Source organism: Elaeis guineensis, chromosome 14 (genome assembly GCF_000442705.2).
Source record: "Elaeis guineensis isolate ETL-2024a chromosome 14, EG11, whole genome shotgun sequence".
NCBI classification, from domain to species: domain Eukaryota; kingdom Viridiplantae; phylum Streptophyta; class Magnoliopsida; order Arecales; family Arecaceae; genus Elaeis; species Elaeis guineensis.
The window spans coordinates 66,187,690-66,202,815 of record NC_026006.2 but is presented as its reverse complement, the minus strand read 5'-3'; the positions used below and the strand labels follow the sequence as shown (position 1 = coordinate 66,202,815).

The window sequence follows — 15,126 nt, the reverse complement described above, 5'->3', positions numbered from 1 at the left end:
ATCTACTCTCAAGATACAATGAAAAATAGTTTGTGGTGGATCTCTCTTGATGCACACCCTTAACTCACTCGCATTCCAAATCTCACAAAGACGGTAATCCACTCTTGTTCTTTTACTTTTGGATCTTGAGTTGAATGGGATTGAATTACCCATACCATATTTATGGATGGGTGAGATGTAAGTGAATAGGTGTCTCAAGTAGAGGATTACATTCCTTAGATATGTTCCCGGACAAATTGTATTTCCTTAATGCAAGCATATATCTTTTGGATTTAGCTAGCAATCTAAGAGGCGTTCTTTGAGTTCAAATCGAGAGATATGTCTCTTGATATATTTCTGCCAAAAAAATATCTTGGATTTAACATCAAAGAGAGATTTCTTTAAGGGACACCTCTAAAAAGGTCAAAAAAACATTTGTTCATTAAAAAAAATATAAAATAATTATTGAATAATTTGTTTGAAACTAAAATAATATTTTATTTAGACATCCAATGTATAATTCCGAGCTTGATATCATCTGTTACTATAAGATCTGATTCTAGATAGTGAGATTGAGATCGAGTGTCATTTGGAGATTGAAACGTCGAAGGAGAATTTACAAGAGAATTTTGCTTTCACTGAGATTTCTTCGTGAGGAACTCTCCAATGTTTAAATCAGTCGAAGTTTAAAATAATAAAGAAAAGAGTATGAATGGGAGAGAAAGTAGAATACACTGGGCATTCTCTGGAATTGAGCTTACCTAAGAGTCCTTTATTACCTCTTTATATAGAGGTGGAGCAATAAATTGTTATGTTGGAGCTCGATAGGCTATTTGATCCTAATTTTTTAGACTTATTGGCCTCAATTAGACAAACTATTAGGACTGAGATCTGCCACTAATCTGTGCATCAGGATTGTTAGTCATGGATGTCAACTACGGATCATATTCATGTTTCGAAAGCTATTAAGAGATTATACGAATTATCCATGTGTTTGAGTAAACTAGTGATTTGAGGTTGATGTAAAGTTAATGCTTATCTTGGATATGTCAATGCCTGCGTAAGTCATTGAGCCATATTTTCTATTATCGATTGGATCTCGATCTTAAAGTCGATAGTCGTTCAAGTCGGAATTCGGATAGAAGCAGATTGCATGAGATTGTTCGGCTTAGCTTCTCCCTCTCAATGTTAGTTTTAGCGAGTCGTTAATGAATCTGATCATAATTTGAGAAGGGGAAGAGCAGATCGGAAGGCAGATAACCTTTATGACATGTTAATAATTTTTTTTTAAGTAAGGACAAACCACGTAATATAAACAACAATGACTTTGTAGACGTGGTTGGCATATACTTCGACATGGAAATGATAGGCCATGGGTGGTCGGTGGAGTGCCTCATTTTGGTGGACATATGCGTACGACCCATCATATCAGATGCTATCAACTCGACAGATAAAGTAGTTCCAAATGAGAAATCATGGATGCCTTTTTTTTTTTTTTTTAAGATTTAGTCCAGGATTTTAACTATGGACAAGTCGGATCACTTGATGAATCCGGTCGCATCAAACTTATCCTTATCGGAAGGCCAGAACCATCCTCTGTGGGATATGGACAAAATTTAGGTTTGAATTGTGGACAGGATGATCTATCGATTTTTGTATCTAAAATTAATTGGATATAGATAAAAATTAAATATCTAATAAATATTCGTATCAATATTCATATCTATCAAAAAAATAAATAAATAAATAAATTGAATCTGTATTAAAAATTTGATCCTATTTGAAATTTTATTTAATTTTATATAATATTTATAATTTTTAAAAATAAATAATTATATATTAATATATTATTAATTTAATTTAAAATTTATTTATAATTATTTATAATTATGTATTCATAAAAATTAATTAACCGCTTATATCTATATCTATATCTATGCTTTCCATATTTGAATTATATCCGTATTATTTAAAATAAATATAGATGTAAATTTTGTATTTGACTAACATCTATATCTGTATTCATGTCTGTATTCATTAAACAAGATAAATATAGATATAATTATACTGCATCCAATCTATATCTCATCTAATTTTAGTCCTATCTTTCTCAAATAAAAAAATAAATAATAAAAAATAAAATTAAGCTCTTTCAAAGCAGTGCTGATATAATTCTAATTAAGGATATTGGTTGTTATTAGACACACGGTCACAAACGAGCGAACCTATCTTTCATATAGCTGAGGCGGAGGTGTTAGAAGATCATAACATTTTTGACCAGTTGCTATTGTAATAATTTACTGGTCTCATCGGTGTTGAGTGCTGATGTAGATCGTACAAATAGACCGACCACCCACCACGAAGGTAAAGTTAGTATCTAATAAATCACGTTAGTAACGAAGGACCATCGGTGTGGGCAACAACCCCCCTACGAGCACAATTTCCATGTGGGGACAAGACATCATCGGCGGAAAATTTTGAGGTCGTTTGCCATGATAGCATCTCTTATTTGTGTCGTGTAATAGAACGTTCACAAAAGTTCATTGACGTGGCGGTTTTATCGGTTATGGATAGCCCACCAACGCCAACATCCTTGCCTTATCTTTTTTAAGAAACGACATCCGTCCCTATCAATCTCCATCTGGTATGCTGATGTTAAAGGAAAGGAGTTGATGCAAACAGAACTTACCAATCTTTGATGAGTATCCAAGTTAAGTGGTGAAAAATATTTTAAACTATATGTTATATATATCCGTATTTAATAGTGACAATCTATTCAGATCGCTGATAATTTAATATAGTAATATAGATTACTGTATTTGATATCTTTTTTGGATGATAATTCGAATTGTCTCATGCGAATAATCTAAATTATTTTGAGAAGAATGACTATCTAGATTATTATTTTTTTGACAATATTATAATAAAAATTTTAGATAAAATTATCCTTCAAAAAAATCATACAAAACTTATTGTTTAATCCTCCACTCTCCCCCCACGTCCCTCTATGTGTGCTCTCAGCCCGCAGCTTCTCCATCTTCCTTTACCTACCTATGGCTTATCTGTCCTTATCTCCCACCATCTCCTGTGGCTCCTCCATACCTATCTCCTCCACTCCCATGACTCCACACATGCCCACTCCCTCTCCACCTCTCCAACGCCCACGATTCCCTACATCCTTTGGCTTGTCACTTCTTCGTACCACCATCACATCCACATCACTCTTGTTACTTATCATCAAGAAAAAAAAGCATCGAGATAAAATTATTAGAATATTTTGAGAATTTGATTTCATGTTACGGATAATTTGATTGTCATATCAAACATATCAATTAAGATTTTCAATAATTTTACTATAATATTATCTATATATATCAAATATAATAATCAATATTATTAATAATTTAATAATAATAATCTATTCTAAAAATAATCTATATTATTTTTTAAAATTATCTTACTAAATGCGACCTAAGTTCTTTTGTGATATCCGGCATAAGGATGGAAAAGCCTCGGAACCTTGGGGAATATGGACTGGCTATGGCATGCCTTGCATAAATGTGGAAAAGCTAATCATAGCACAAAGGACGTTGAGAGAGAGTATCCCGCCCCAACATAGGGAAGGAAGAAGAGTGATACCAAAGACGTGCACATGCAAATGTAACACGTCGACTTGTGCTCCATGGCACATTTGGTTGGCATTCGAGGTTGGCGAAACATCCTTTCCACCGTTCGCTCCGTAGAGAGGGCGGCTAGGATTCCATTCGTTTGGGAGAGCGGGCAGAGCATTCGAATATCTCTTCTTCTTCTTCTTCTTTTTTTCTCTATATGGAGGTGGCCAAACTCCCCCACATGGCGAAAAAGAATGAGTCTAGTATGCTACTGAGATGGTACATCGAGTATGGGATGTAATTTCACTGTATAATCTCGACTGTGACATCACCTTTCCCTCTATCTCAGTATCTCTTCCAGCCTATACCCATCCAATGCCACTTCGCCAGCCATCGTCCATCACTACCACCTCCATCGGCTCATTCCTAAACCCCTCCACGTCCAGCAGGTATGCCAACAATCCTGCAAATACCAATAGCCCTGCTTCCTCCTCCATTATAATTTCTTGCACAATTCCCTCCTGTGGCTCACCATCACCGTCACCTGCTACAATTGTGCCACCATGCTTCTCGTTCGGCCCATGCTTACTCCAGCTATCTAGCTGACCAGTTTGTGAACATGCTCTAAAATAGTGAGTGTAAGTAATATAATACTACTACAGCACACGCCGGCCCGTATGCCTCTTTTTTGTTTGTTTTTTTTTTTTATTGGTACTCTAGCATCATGCATAATGGAAGGATAATGGTAAGTTGAGAGGAGATATGGTCATTTTGTCATATTTCAACATTTCGTCATATTTCAACATTTCTCTTCTTTATTCTATCCTTTCTTCACCGTGGCCAATAGCTAGCTATGCTTTGTATTTGGATACTGGCAATCCAAAAAATTATTGTCTGGATCATGCCCAGATAGATCACTCGAATCTCACGATGAATAATATGCCACATTAACCTTGTATTTTATAAATTTTTGCTTGTGTATTATCCACCGTGCATGTGCTTAAAATTTGCATGATCTACCTATCGTGGTCCGGACAATAATTTCTACTCTCAATCCTCCATGCTTTATATTTTGCATCATAGAAAGCTGTACATATGCCTGTCTAGATAGCCGTTTTACTCATCTTGAAAATGGAAGACTCTCACGCAATCTCTCACCCGAATTTAGCACCCAAACACTCTATACCGACCTCTTTCGCGTATGGTTGTGGGATTATGCAGGAGCTCTTTGTTTCCAAAATAAAGGACATGGTGGCTATTCGAGCATGCACAACTCCATATGACGCAAAATATGTACCATAAAGTTTCAAATTAATCCTCGGAGATGACTCAAGATCCACTATGTCTTCTATTTTGGAAAGTGATAGCTTTCCTTAATGTTGCAGTATATTGTGTATCACACTAAATGCGACTTGTTCCAATTCCCCCGATGAAGGAGAGCTATCCATCAATCCATCATCAAGAAGGTTGATATATATAGTGGCTATCTATACAACTCTGTGCAGCGTAAAACATGTGCCGTAGAGGATCTCTTGACCTCTTGGATGCTAGATGGCTGGTGGATAACATAAAATTATCTGGCTAACCAGCCATACAGCATATTAAATGCTTGAATAATATCATCTAGTCAACAAGCCAAGTATAAGGGTAAAAGTTATTTACGGGGGATAGCAAAGCAACTTTAACTACACCTCCAGCCTCAATGTTTCCCATCATTTTTTTGAACAAAAGATGATTAAAATGACCCGATTATTGAGCATAACAATTAGATATATATATACATCATGTGTACCAATTTAATATATTTATAAAATCAATTTAATATATATATAAATCTCATAAATTAATCTTTAGAATTCTATCAGATCCTAAAACTCTATTCACGATAAAACTGTCCAAGTTGATTAAGTAAATGTGAAAAATTAGAAGAATCTTTAAGATTCTTATGTAAATCAATCTACGAATGAGTACTTGTCCAACCAAATAACCATAATAAGTATATCGGTAAATGTAAAAGGTTTGACAAGTATATATTTAGGATTCTATTGATGGAACGTTTGAAGAATATTTAGGATTTTATCATTTTTATCCATAGATATAATTTTTTTTATTTGTTTATATTACCCATCCTTGACATTTTGCAAGATGCACTGTCGGGGGGATAGTGAGTACCAACCAAAAAAGGACTAATTTTATTCACTGATTAGCTCGTATTAGACTAAAGGTTTTAATAATTTATTTGGCTCGTAAAATTCATTATCTTTTTCTATTTTTTGTCAGATACAGTGGAATAGTTAGGATTTGAGATCGAGCTGTAAGGAGTTTAGAGATTAAAAGACTTATAATTTAATATTTTTATGAAGAAATTGATTATTTTTTTTATTATTAAATAATTATGAATTATTTTTGAATTGATGCATTAGGATATTTTACTATTATATAAGCTTAAAATGTTGTAAATATTTGAAGAAAAAAATATATCTTGCATGTCATATGGAATTAAATTTTAAGGATGTACAGTCATCTGCCGCATATCTGACTTGGACCTTAGGATTAAGACATGACAGCTTTTTTTTTTATTTTTTTTCAACTTGGACTGTGGTAATCTATCCAAGTTACTGAGCTTTCTTCAGAGGAACATGTGGTTTTTAAGGCTACGTCGCTGGAGAACTGCATGTTCATGTGTCTCGAGGGGATAAAAATAGTGTCATTTCCTGCTTAAATTATGCTCATGTCTGATGTGGGTTGGCCCAAGTTCCTTCGAATAATCTGGATGATGGCTCTTTCGTGCCCACTCATACTGCCGAATGTAGCACAATTGATGGACGATAGTAATCTAAATTTTAGGAAAAAAAAAACTTTTTCTATAATGTTCATGTGGTTGCTAAGTTTTATTCAGAGAAACATGTGGTTATTAGGGCTACGTCACTGGGGAACTACATGTTGGCCCAGGGCAAGTTCCTTGAATAATTGTATACGTACCAAAGAATTTTCCATGATCTCGATGATGGCTCTTTATTCGAAGTATGCAAACGGTGGATTGGATGATGGTTCCTTCGTGCCCACTCATAGTGCCGAATGTAGTACACCAATTAATGGACGAGAGTGATCCAAATTTTAGGAAAAATAACTTTCTCTAGTAGTAGTATGATCGCATTTTGTGCTTGTCTTGAGTGCCCAAACATGAATAACATGAATGATTGTCCTAAAGCCAAGAAAAATCTTGCGATAGAATTGAATTAATCATAGCTCATCAGTGGCCGCACTCGGCAGCAAACATCATCAGGTGAATAATCATATGCATGACATATGCTAACATGCAATTATGTTAAGTGCCAAAATCAACGGTAGCGCTTTGAACAAATACAAGCTTAACGTGTATGTCTTTATGTGAGGAAGGGCATTGGAATGCATACATGAAGAGTAGAATCCCAATATTAGAGTCCAACACATATTTTCCAGGACTCAAGAAAGGTATGGATGTGCATGTGAGCCACATCCACACACCCACATACCCTCCACAAATGGGCGGAAGAGGCACTTGCGTGTCAACAGAACGATCGATCTAGGATAGTAGTCTCCCCAAACTCTTGAAAAAAGAAAAGAATCGGAACATGTTTAAGAAGAAACATCACGCTCTCCCAATACCAGACAGCTGTACATATTATGTCCCTTTCCAAAGTGAGAAACTTTTGGTGGCTTTCTTACCAAAAATTGTCATCCTACTACCATTCCGCGTGACTCCCAAGTTTGGCCAGGCCGATGCCACGTAAGTCCCGGCCACATGCTACGTTGATGTAGGATGTTACATTCCGCGTGACTCCCAAGTTTGGCCAGGCCGATGCCACGTAAGTCCCGGCCACATGCTACGTTGATGTAGGATGTTACAGATACGGGATATGCTTGGAGTGGTTGAGACAGCATCGGGAGATAATGCTCTCTTTTTGAAGAGCATGACAATAATCTCTTTTTTGGGAAATAAATCGGTATTTGAGAACATTATCCAAAAGTGTCGCATGCTGGAGCGTCGCCGTTCAAACGCAAGACGGCCCTACAACCTGAACCTTTCTGGTCCGATCGCACCTTGTACAACGTGTTTCACAAATTTTGCAGCCAACAGGAGCAAGACCTGCATGCCAAGGAGAGGCGTAGCTTGGCTGCTGCCAAGAAATGCATCGACATGTATGCCTTCTCTGCCATGGAGACAACTTCTCTTGAGCTCGGACCTTCACCAATTAGAACCTAACATTTGCGATGCATATGTGAGATGCATATGTGAGAGACAAGGGCTAAAGTTGTACACAGATAAGAATATGGAATTGATCAAGCTTGGATAGAAGTTCAGGCATGTTTTGTTGGGAGAGTTGGATTTTGGAATGAAAATGAATAGCTCCCATTTCAGCTGAATCCAAAAAAGAGAGAATGTCTAGATCCCCAAAAGTCATTTTCTACCCTTCCTTCATCAGTTCTCATTTCAATTTCAATCATGAATCAAACATATTAGGATATATGATCATTCCGATTTTCATTCGAATCAATCTCAATTCTGATCGCAAATCAAATGCACCCTTAATCCTAAATAATATTTTTATATTATATACAGAGATAGCTATCATAGAAAGCCCGATAACATTAGAGGATGGTCTAAGGCCTAAGACTACCATGAGTAAGCATCAATATGTAAGATTACTTATTGAAGAAAACAGAACTAGGAGAGAAACGAATAATTTTGTATTAATAAAATAAAAGTAACATAAGAATTCACTCAAAGATCACAAGGCTGAAGCACGAGCTTCAACCACTACCATCTCTCGTCACAGTATACATTACAGACGGAGCATAAGACCACTATCAAGGACCAAGCATATTCTAGGTTGTACCTCCCAAGAGGACGACCCATCAACGACTGGAGCACACCACTTGAGGTACGTGGTTTTCCGTCTTTTATATTTAGCTAGCTGTACATGAACATTGGCATACAAGTAATATTAGAAGCAATAATACAATTCAAGGAATATTGCGCCTAGTATTATAGAAGTGCTGAAATACCTTGCTCCATTCACATTAGTTTGATTTTGTGTCATATAGGCCACTGATATTGCCTTGTCAGTTGGAAATGATTTCTCATGTACCTGGCAACAGGGTGAAAATTTGTATGTGTGTACAATGCTCGCCTTGTTGTACACCTTTTCTCAAGGATCTTCAGTAATGTTACCGTTGCTAGATCTCTGAAAAAATGACAAATTCTTATAAATTTGAACTACAGTGCTTAGAATGGCTTGGAATCTCCACAGTGGTAAGTGCAAGGAAGGAATTATTCAACAGTGATAGTAAGATATGGGCTTCTCCATCTTTTCCACGTAAAATTAATTACCATAATAAAGTACGCATGCCATCAAAAATATGTGCACACCTACACTCACGTGCATGGATGTGTGTTATTAAATGCTTTTATAAGCAAAGGTGATATTAATATGAACTACGATAAACACTTTTGATTTAATATTACGTTATTAAACTTGCAGACCGCGTTTCAGATAAATGCCTCGGTCATCAAAACACTTAACTAATCCTCGTTTTGTAATATCTATCCATTGGAAGCCTTCTTGAACTGCACCAAGACCAAAACAGGTTATAATCGATTACCCAACAAAGTAGCCAAAAAAAAAAAAAGAAAAAAAAAAACAACGACAGGAACAAGTTTGGTATCCATGATACGCTCCATTCATTTAACTTCATGATCAGCTATTCAACTTCAGCCTCTGTTAGTATGTAAATTCTGCGTAGGGCCACATTGGAAATATTAACACTTGAAACAAGGTAACACATCCCTTCCACATGGGCAGAGTTGTTTGATCCACAAATCAATCTCAATGGTGAAAAATAGAGAAAAATGTGTACCTATTTCTTCTAGATTGTAGGTTAGGGAACACTTGGTAGCCAGGAATATAGTTGACACTCTTTTCAGTTTTTAGGTTAGCAGGCAAAACAAACCCTGGTCGCAATCAAAGGCAGCAATAACTATCAAATAAAATATAAATAAATATCTGATGTAATAATAAATAGGCCAAAAATCTAAGAACATAGTGAACGCTGTTTTCAAAACTGATCTTGCTCAGTAGATGAAAATCTAGGCCTATGCAGCAAAATTAAGCTAATTTCTGATTGATGCAGTAAGCTTTGTACTCTAAAACCTTTCCTGGACAAGATCACTCCAAAAAGAACTTTCAAGAGAAAAAAATACAAGCAAGGGAACCAGTGAAAAAGACTGGGCAAAAGTTATGATAGAATATGTAACAACCGAGAACTCTACTAGAAAAAGCTAGCGACAAGATATTATTTCGGTCCTTAACTTGGTATACGTACCCAGAATCCACTCATATGTGCTATAACTGAAAATGAACAGGGACACACAATACATACATATATACATATATCAAAAAAAAAAAAAAAAATGAAGGGGCCACAGAAAATATAAATTTAATCTCAACGGAAGGCAGCTATAAATCAAAGAAAATAAGAAAGGAAGGGGGGGGGGGGGGGGGGGTGTGGCGAGCATGAATTCAAGTCCCTAGGTTAAGGTAGATGATGTTTTTATTTTCTTGGGCTCAATGGTTCTGTAAACTTTTCAACCGTCAAAGGATGATGCAGAAGCCATAAACAGAAATGCCGGATAGAATGATTTGCAATGAGGCGGTGATAGGTACAGCAAAAGAAGAAAAAGAAATACATGTAAATGTGAAGACAGAAGCAAGTGAAGTCTCAGAGTACCAAGAAAACATGCCCAAGCAATTCATATGATTTAAAGATTAGTGCCTCATTCTATTAACTAAACCTTAAAAAAAAAAAAAATTCTTAGATGGCATCACTGCTAATTTCCAAACCCCTAAACAAGACTTAAATTCCTGAAATTCTAATATTCCTTTCATATTTAGCATGCACCATGACTCAGAAGGAATAGTTCGCACAATACTTCAATCATGAAAGGATAGCAAATGGAATCTTCAAATGCAATCACCCAGAAAATTTCAGCATGTTCATGATATCATTACTGGAGTGTGACAGGAACTGGAGGTTGCATTGGAAAACATTTCGACTTATCTGGGTCTCTCTAGGATCTTTAAATCCTTTAAAATGTTTTTAACCCCTCTTGTAAATTCATCTCCGTTGAGCAGTATAATTTTCTGCAAGGACTCTAAAATCCAGCAATATCACAATGGAACTGTCAAGATCATATAAATGATAAGTACCTTAATAAAGGTACCTATCCATTCAATACGTCCAGAGAATAATCTAACTGAAGAAAAACCAAAACCAAAACAACACAATTAATATCAACCTAGGACCTGCCATAAAGATTAATCTTTCTCCTCCAAAATCTCTAGAGGTGAATATGTCATTGCATCATTGAACCATGCACATAAACAGGTCTAACAGCGCTTGTGGTCTTCCAAGAGAAGAAGTTTGTTTTCTCAAGTTTCTAAACTTCACAAAATTGGGCGTGTTTAAGGAACAATATCCACAACAAAGGGGTTGAAAAAAATTTCAAGCATCCGATGGCTTCTATATCTTCCTGTATTTGCTTTTCAGGCTTCCATTGACAAGCATGCCTTTGAAGTTAATTAGAAAAACATCAAGGTTTAAGACTCCCAAGTCATTCGACAAATTCAAGGATACATAACTTTAAAAAGTTATTAATGATAATATTATTGGAAGTGTTAAACGAATCATATATATATATATATATACATATATACATATATATACATATATACATATATACATATATACATATATACATATATACATATATACATATATACATATATACATATATACATATATATATATATACATATATACATATATATATATACATATATACATATATACATATAAAACAATACTCTGTGAAGGAGTATTGGAGTGTTGCCAACTCAGCTTCTCAAATGACTTTTGTTGTGCCATCTGGAAAGAACACCTCTTCATATTAAATTATGTTATTAATGTATGGTATTATTATATTAATGTTGAAAAATATGTCCTAAAGCCAATCATATGGACGATTATGCCCATTTTGAAATATGTATATGAATTATTAATCACATGAATAAAAATTATTTTGACATCTTTCATCACAAAGTTATATCTTCCTTGCTAGAACTCTTGTGTTGTGATGAAGTCCTTAGAACTATGAAGCAATCGATAAAGAGGATTTATCGTATAAGTTCTTAAATATGTTCGCGATCAAATGATATTCATTAAAGGACGATGATGATTATCGAATGAAGATTGTTGTGTGCCATATAGGTTGATCGTCCTCTTAACTAAGGAGTATGAAGATACTGGTATGGCATACAGGTGAGATGTAAGAGTACATCGTCACTGAACAAGTGACTCACCTGTTGAGTGCTCTGCTGTTAAGAGCAGCTCGCGAAACGTATGGGCATAAATGTCCCTCAGATCTGAGATCACCATAATGACTTGTAAGCAACTTACTGTGCTTTAATGCTGGACTATTTGCATTTCTAATGCAGTGATGGAAGGCTACTGAGTATAGTCAAGTACTTGCGAAGTCTGTGTGTGGATCAAGATGGAATTGATCCCTCCGGATTATAGGAGCTGATGCATCATTGTATTTCAATTTAGTAAAACTTTGGCCAAGATAATCTATACGAAGGATTTGAAAGGTTGGAATACAATGTAGATGATCTTTCAGGATTGACAGTTTAACCCTAGACCATCTTAGAACATTCAAGATCAAAAGGATGAATTATGCGATAACCATATGCATAGATTCTTGAATACTGTCTTGCAATAATTCAACCTATCCGGACGTCGGGAATCATTCTTAGATGGTAACTTCAATTAGTACAGAAAATTATTATTGTGCAATCGATTTAATGTTCGAATCTACAGAGTCATGCACAAAGTCAAGTGATATAGAAAAAAATTGATCAAGTCTATATGTTCAATTTGAAAGTACATGACTTGATTGAACAAATAAATTAACTTGATTGAGAATTAAGTTATGAATCATACGGGATTAAATAGTTGATTATGTCTAACTAGCATTAGACATGAGGTTCAAGTTCAATTTCGGAGATGAACGAGATTTGATCTTTGATCCAATGAGTCTATGAAAGATTGAATTTAAGTGCTAATTAATTTCAGATTAGATCTGATTTAATAAGACTTAATTGGGTTCATAAATCCAAGTTAGACTTGATTCTAAATCCTAAACAGTTTGAGATTGACAGCCTATTCGAAATTGATTCGAATCATGTTCGAATTGGATTTGAATTGACCTATATTTGTATTAGATCCTTAGAGTCCATTTTTACTGGGTCTCTCTCTTCTCATGGCCGACCAAGAGGTGGTGGGGTGCTGGTTGCTGCCGCCCACATTTGGGTGTAGACGTGGGTGCATGAGGGCATCTAGTTAGGCGCCAATCCTTTCTCCCTTAGAACTCATTTTTTGATAAATTATGGATTAATTCAAAGCCTGTTTGAATTAGAAATTCTACTCTTATGGGTCATAAAAAATCATCTATAAATAGAAATGACATCTAACTATCATAATATAACAATTAGATTGTATGTTAAGGTGAGAAAGAGAGAGAGAAGGCGTGAAGAAGAGTGGGTGTCACCCATCTTTGGCGTGTTCCCCCTTTGGCGTCCCATCTTCCCTTGGCATGAAGAGTTCTTAGGCGTCCCTCCTGGTGTGAGGCGTCACACCAAGAGCCACTTTTCCCTCCCTTGATGCCTTATGAAGGTGCTTCAATCTGAGACTTCATCCCGCTTTTCTGCGAAGTTTAACGTGCGCGCGAAGTAGAGGATTTGTGAATTCAAACCCACGCGAAGCTTTGGATTCAAGATTTTTGGGATTTGATTTAAATTGCTCTGCATATTAAGTAAAAATTTAATCTTTATTAAGTTATTATAGAAAATTTTTAGATGCAACTCTGGCTATCTGCTGCATTCTTCTAAAGAAATAGGTTTCTTTCCCATTATATATATATATAAAATAATACTCTAGAGTGTTGCCAACTTAGCTTCTCAAATGACTTTTGTTGTGCCACCTGAAAAGAACACCTCTTCACATTAAATTATGTTATTAATATATGATATTATTATATTCTTATAATTAAAGTCTATTTATATAGGTAGTTGAGAATATGAAATAATCTTATGAATTTGAACGAATATTATTTTATTATTTATATATAATTTTTTTTCAATCTGATCGGATCGTGTGGTATTATTATATTCTTACAATTAAAATCTATTTATATAGATAGCTGAGAATATGAAATGATCCTAAAAATTTGAATGAATATTATTTTATATTTATATATAAATTTTTTTTCAATTTGATCAGATCTAGAAGAAAAATTATTTTTGTTGCGCGGGTCTTCGACTAGTTATAAACAAAATGAGATTTTTAAGGTACAAGAATCGGACATTTCATCCTACCCACACTGCACTACCAGCAATAGACACTATCAAGTGTCCCTTATGAGGACAGCGACAACCTCTATTGAAGAAGGGTATGCACTCAATAACCCTGAATGGTGAATAGCACAAGAATAGCAGAAGCAAAAGCATAATTAAAAAAAAAGGAGAAGGGGAAGAAAATCCAAACAGCAAGCATGAAAGCAACAATCTTCACGCAAAAAGATCATCGAAAATTTTATGATGCAGCAATCATCAACATCTACAAAAGAAAGAAAGGAAACAAGAGGAGAAAACTTACCGCTGCTATTTATCAGCAGCGGCGGTGGCGGCGGTAGCTGGACCAGCCTCGCCCCCTCCCTCGGGCTTCTCGGCATCCCTCTCGGGCGACTGCAGCGTGCTGACCAGCGAGATCGCTGGGGTCTGGAGGCAGCCCAGGAGGTAGGCATGCGACTCCATTAGGGTGGGCATTGTCTCGAGAGCCTGGAAGTCATCCGGCCCGTAGAGCCGGCCCTCGAACACGGCGCCGGTGAAGTCGTTGAGGACGAGCTTCCACTCCTTCTGGAAGTCTCGGTAGGGCTTGAGGCCGAAAGGGATCTGGTCGGAGTGGACGAAGAACCAGGCGTTCATGCCCTTGATGCAGGGCTTGAGGGGCTCCCACTTGGTGCCCTCGATGGCCTTCTCGACGAGGGTGTTCTTCGTCACCACCAGCTTGGTGGTCTCCGGGAGGGCGCCGCGGAGGGCCTGGAGCTGCTTCACTGTGAGGCCGTGGCACCAGATCCCCGCCACCAGGTGGCAGTTCTCCAGCTCCCGCCGAATCATTTCCCGCTTCGATCGGCTGACCACCGCGCGGATCGAAGGGAGGGACGAGGATATGGCGGAGCGCAGGGAAGTCATTGTTGTAGGTTGGAGCCGGCGGTGGCGGCGGCGCCGGAGAGGGCTGGAGGCGGGGGAAGATAAGAGAGAGGGGGTCAGGGAATAGCGGGCGAAAGGAGAGAGTGGGAGGTTTGAGGGGATCAATATGTATAAAAGAATTTATATATATATATAATTTTGTCACGTGCGGCTATCGTGATTATTAC

General features: G+C 36.6%; 1 protein-coding gene across 5 annotated transcripts; it reads right to left on the bottom strand.

Moving 5' to 3' along the window:
* Positions 1 to 8,299: 8,299 nt before the first annotated feature.
* On the bottom strand, positions 8,300 to 15,064 carry LOC105057034 (large ribosomal subunit protein uL10c). Of its 5 annotated transcripts, XR_012136840.1 has the most exons (4): positions 14,346 to 15,064; positions 13,240 to 13,492; positions 8,640 to 8,818; positions 8,300 to 8,548 (listed from the first exon to the last, which is right to left on the bottom strand). XR_012136840.1 is itself a non-coding variant. In XM_010939474.4 (2 exons), the coding sequence occupies exon 1, from the start codon at positions 14,939 to 14,941 to the stop codon at positions 14,351 to 14,353; it is 591 nt and encodes a 196-aa protein (XP_010937776.1). In that variant the 5' UTR covers positions 14,942 to 15,062; the 3' UTR covers positions 8,300 to 8,818; positions 14,346 to 14,350. The 5 variants fall into 5 exon arrangements, 2 of the variants coding, with proteins under 2 accessions (XP_010937776.1, XP_073104723.1); XR_833924.4 differs by lacking the exon at positions 13,240 to 13,492 and having other exon boundaries at positions 14,346 to 15,062; XR_012136841.1 differs by lacking the exons at positions 8,300 to 8,548; positions 8,640 to 8,818; positions 13,240 to 13,492 and adding exons at positions 8,831 to 9,369; positions 9,492 to 9,585.
* Positions 15,065 to 15,126: the final 62 nt, after the last annotated feature.

Bases quoted from the DNA above. Each gene is read 5' to 3' on its own strand.
- LOC105057034 (XM_073248622.1), bottom strand. From the start codon at position 14,941: ATGACTTCCCTGCGCTCCGCCATATCCTCGTCCCTCCCTTCGATCCGC.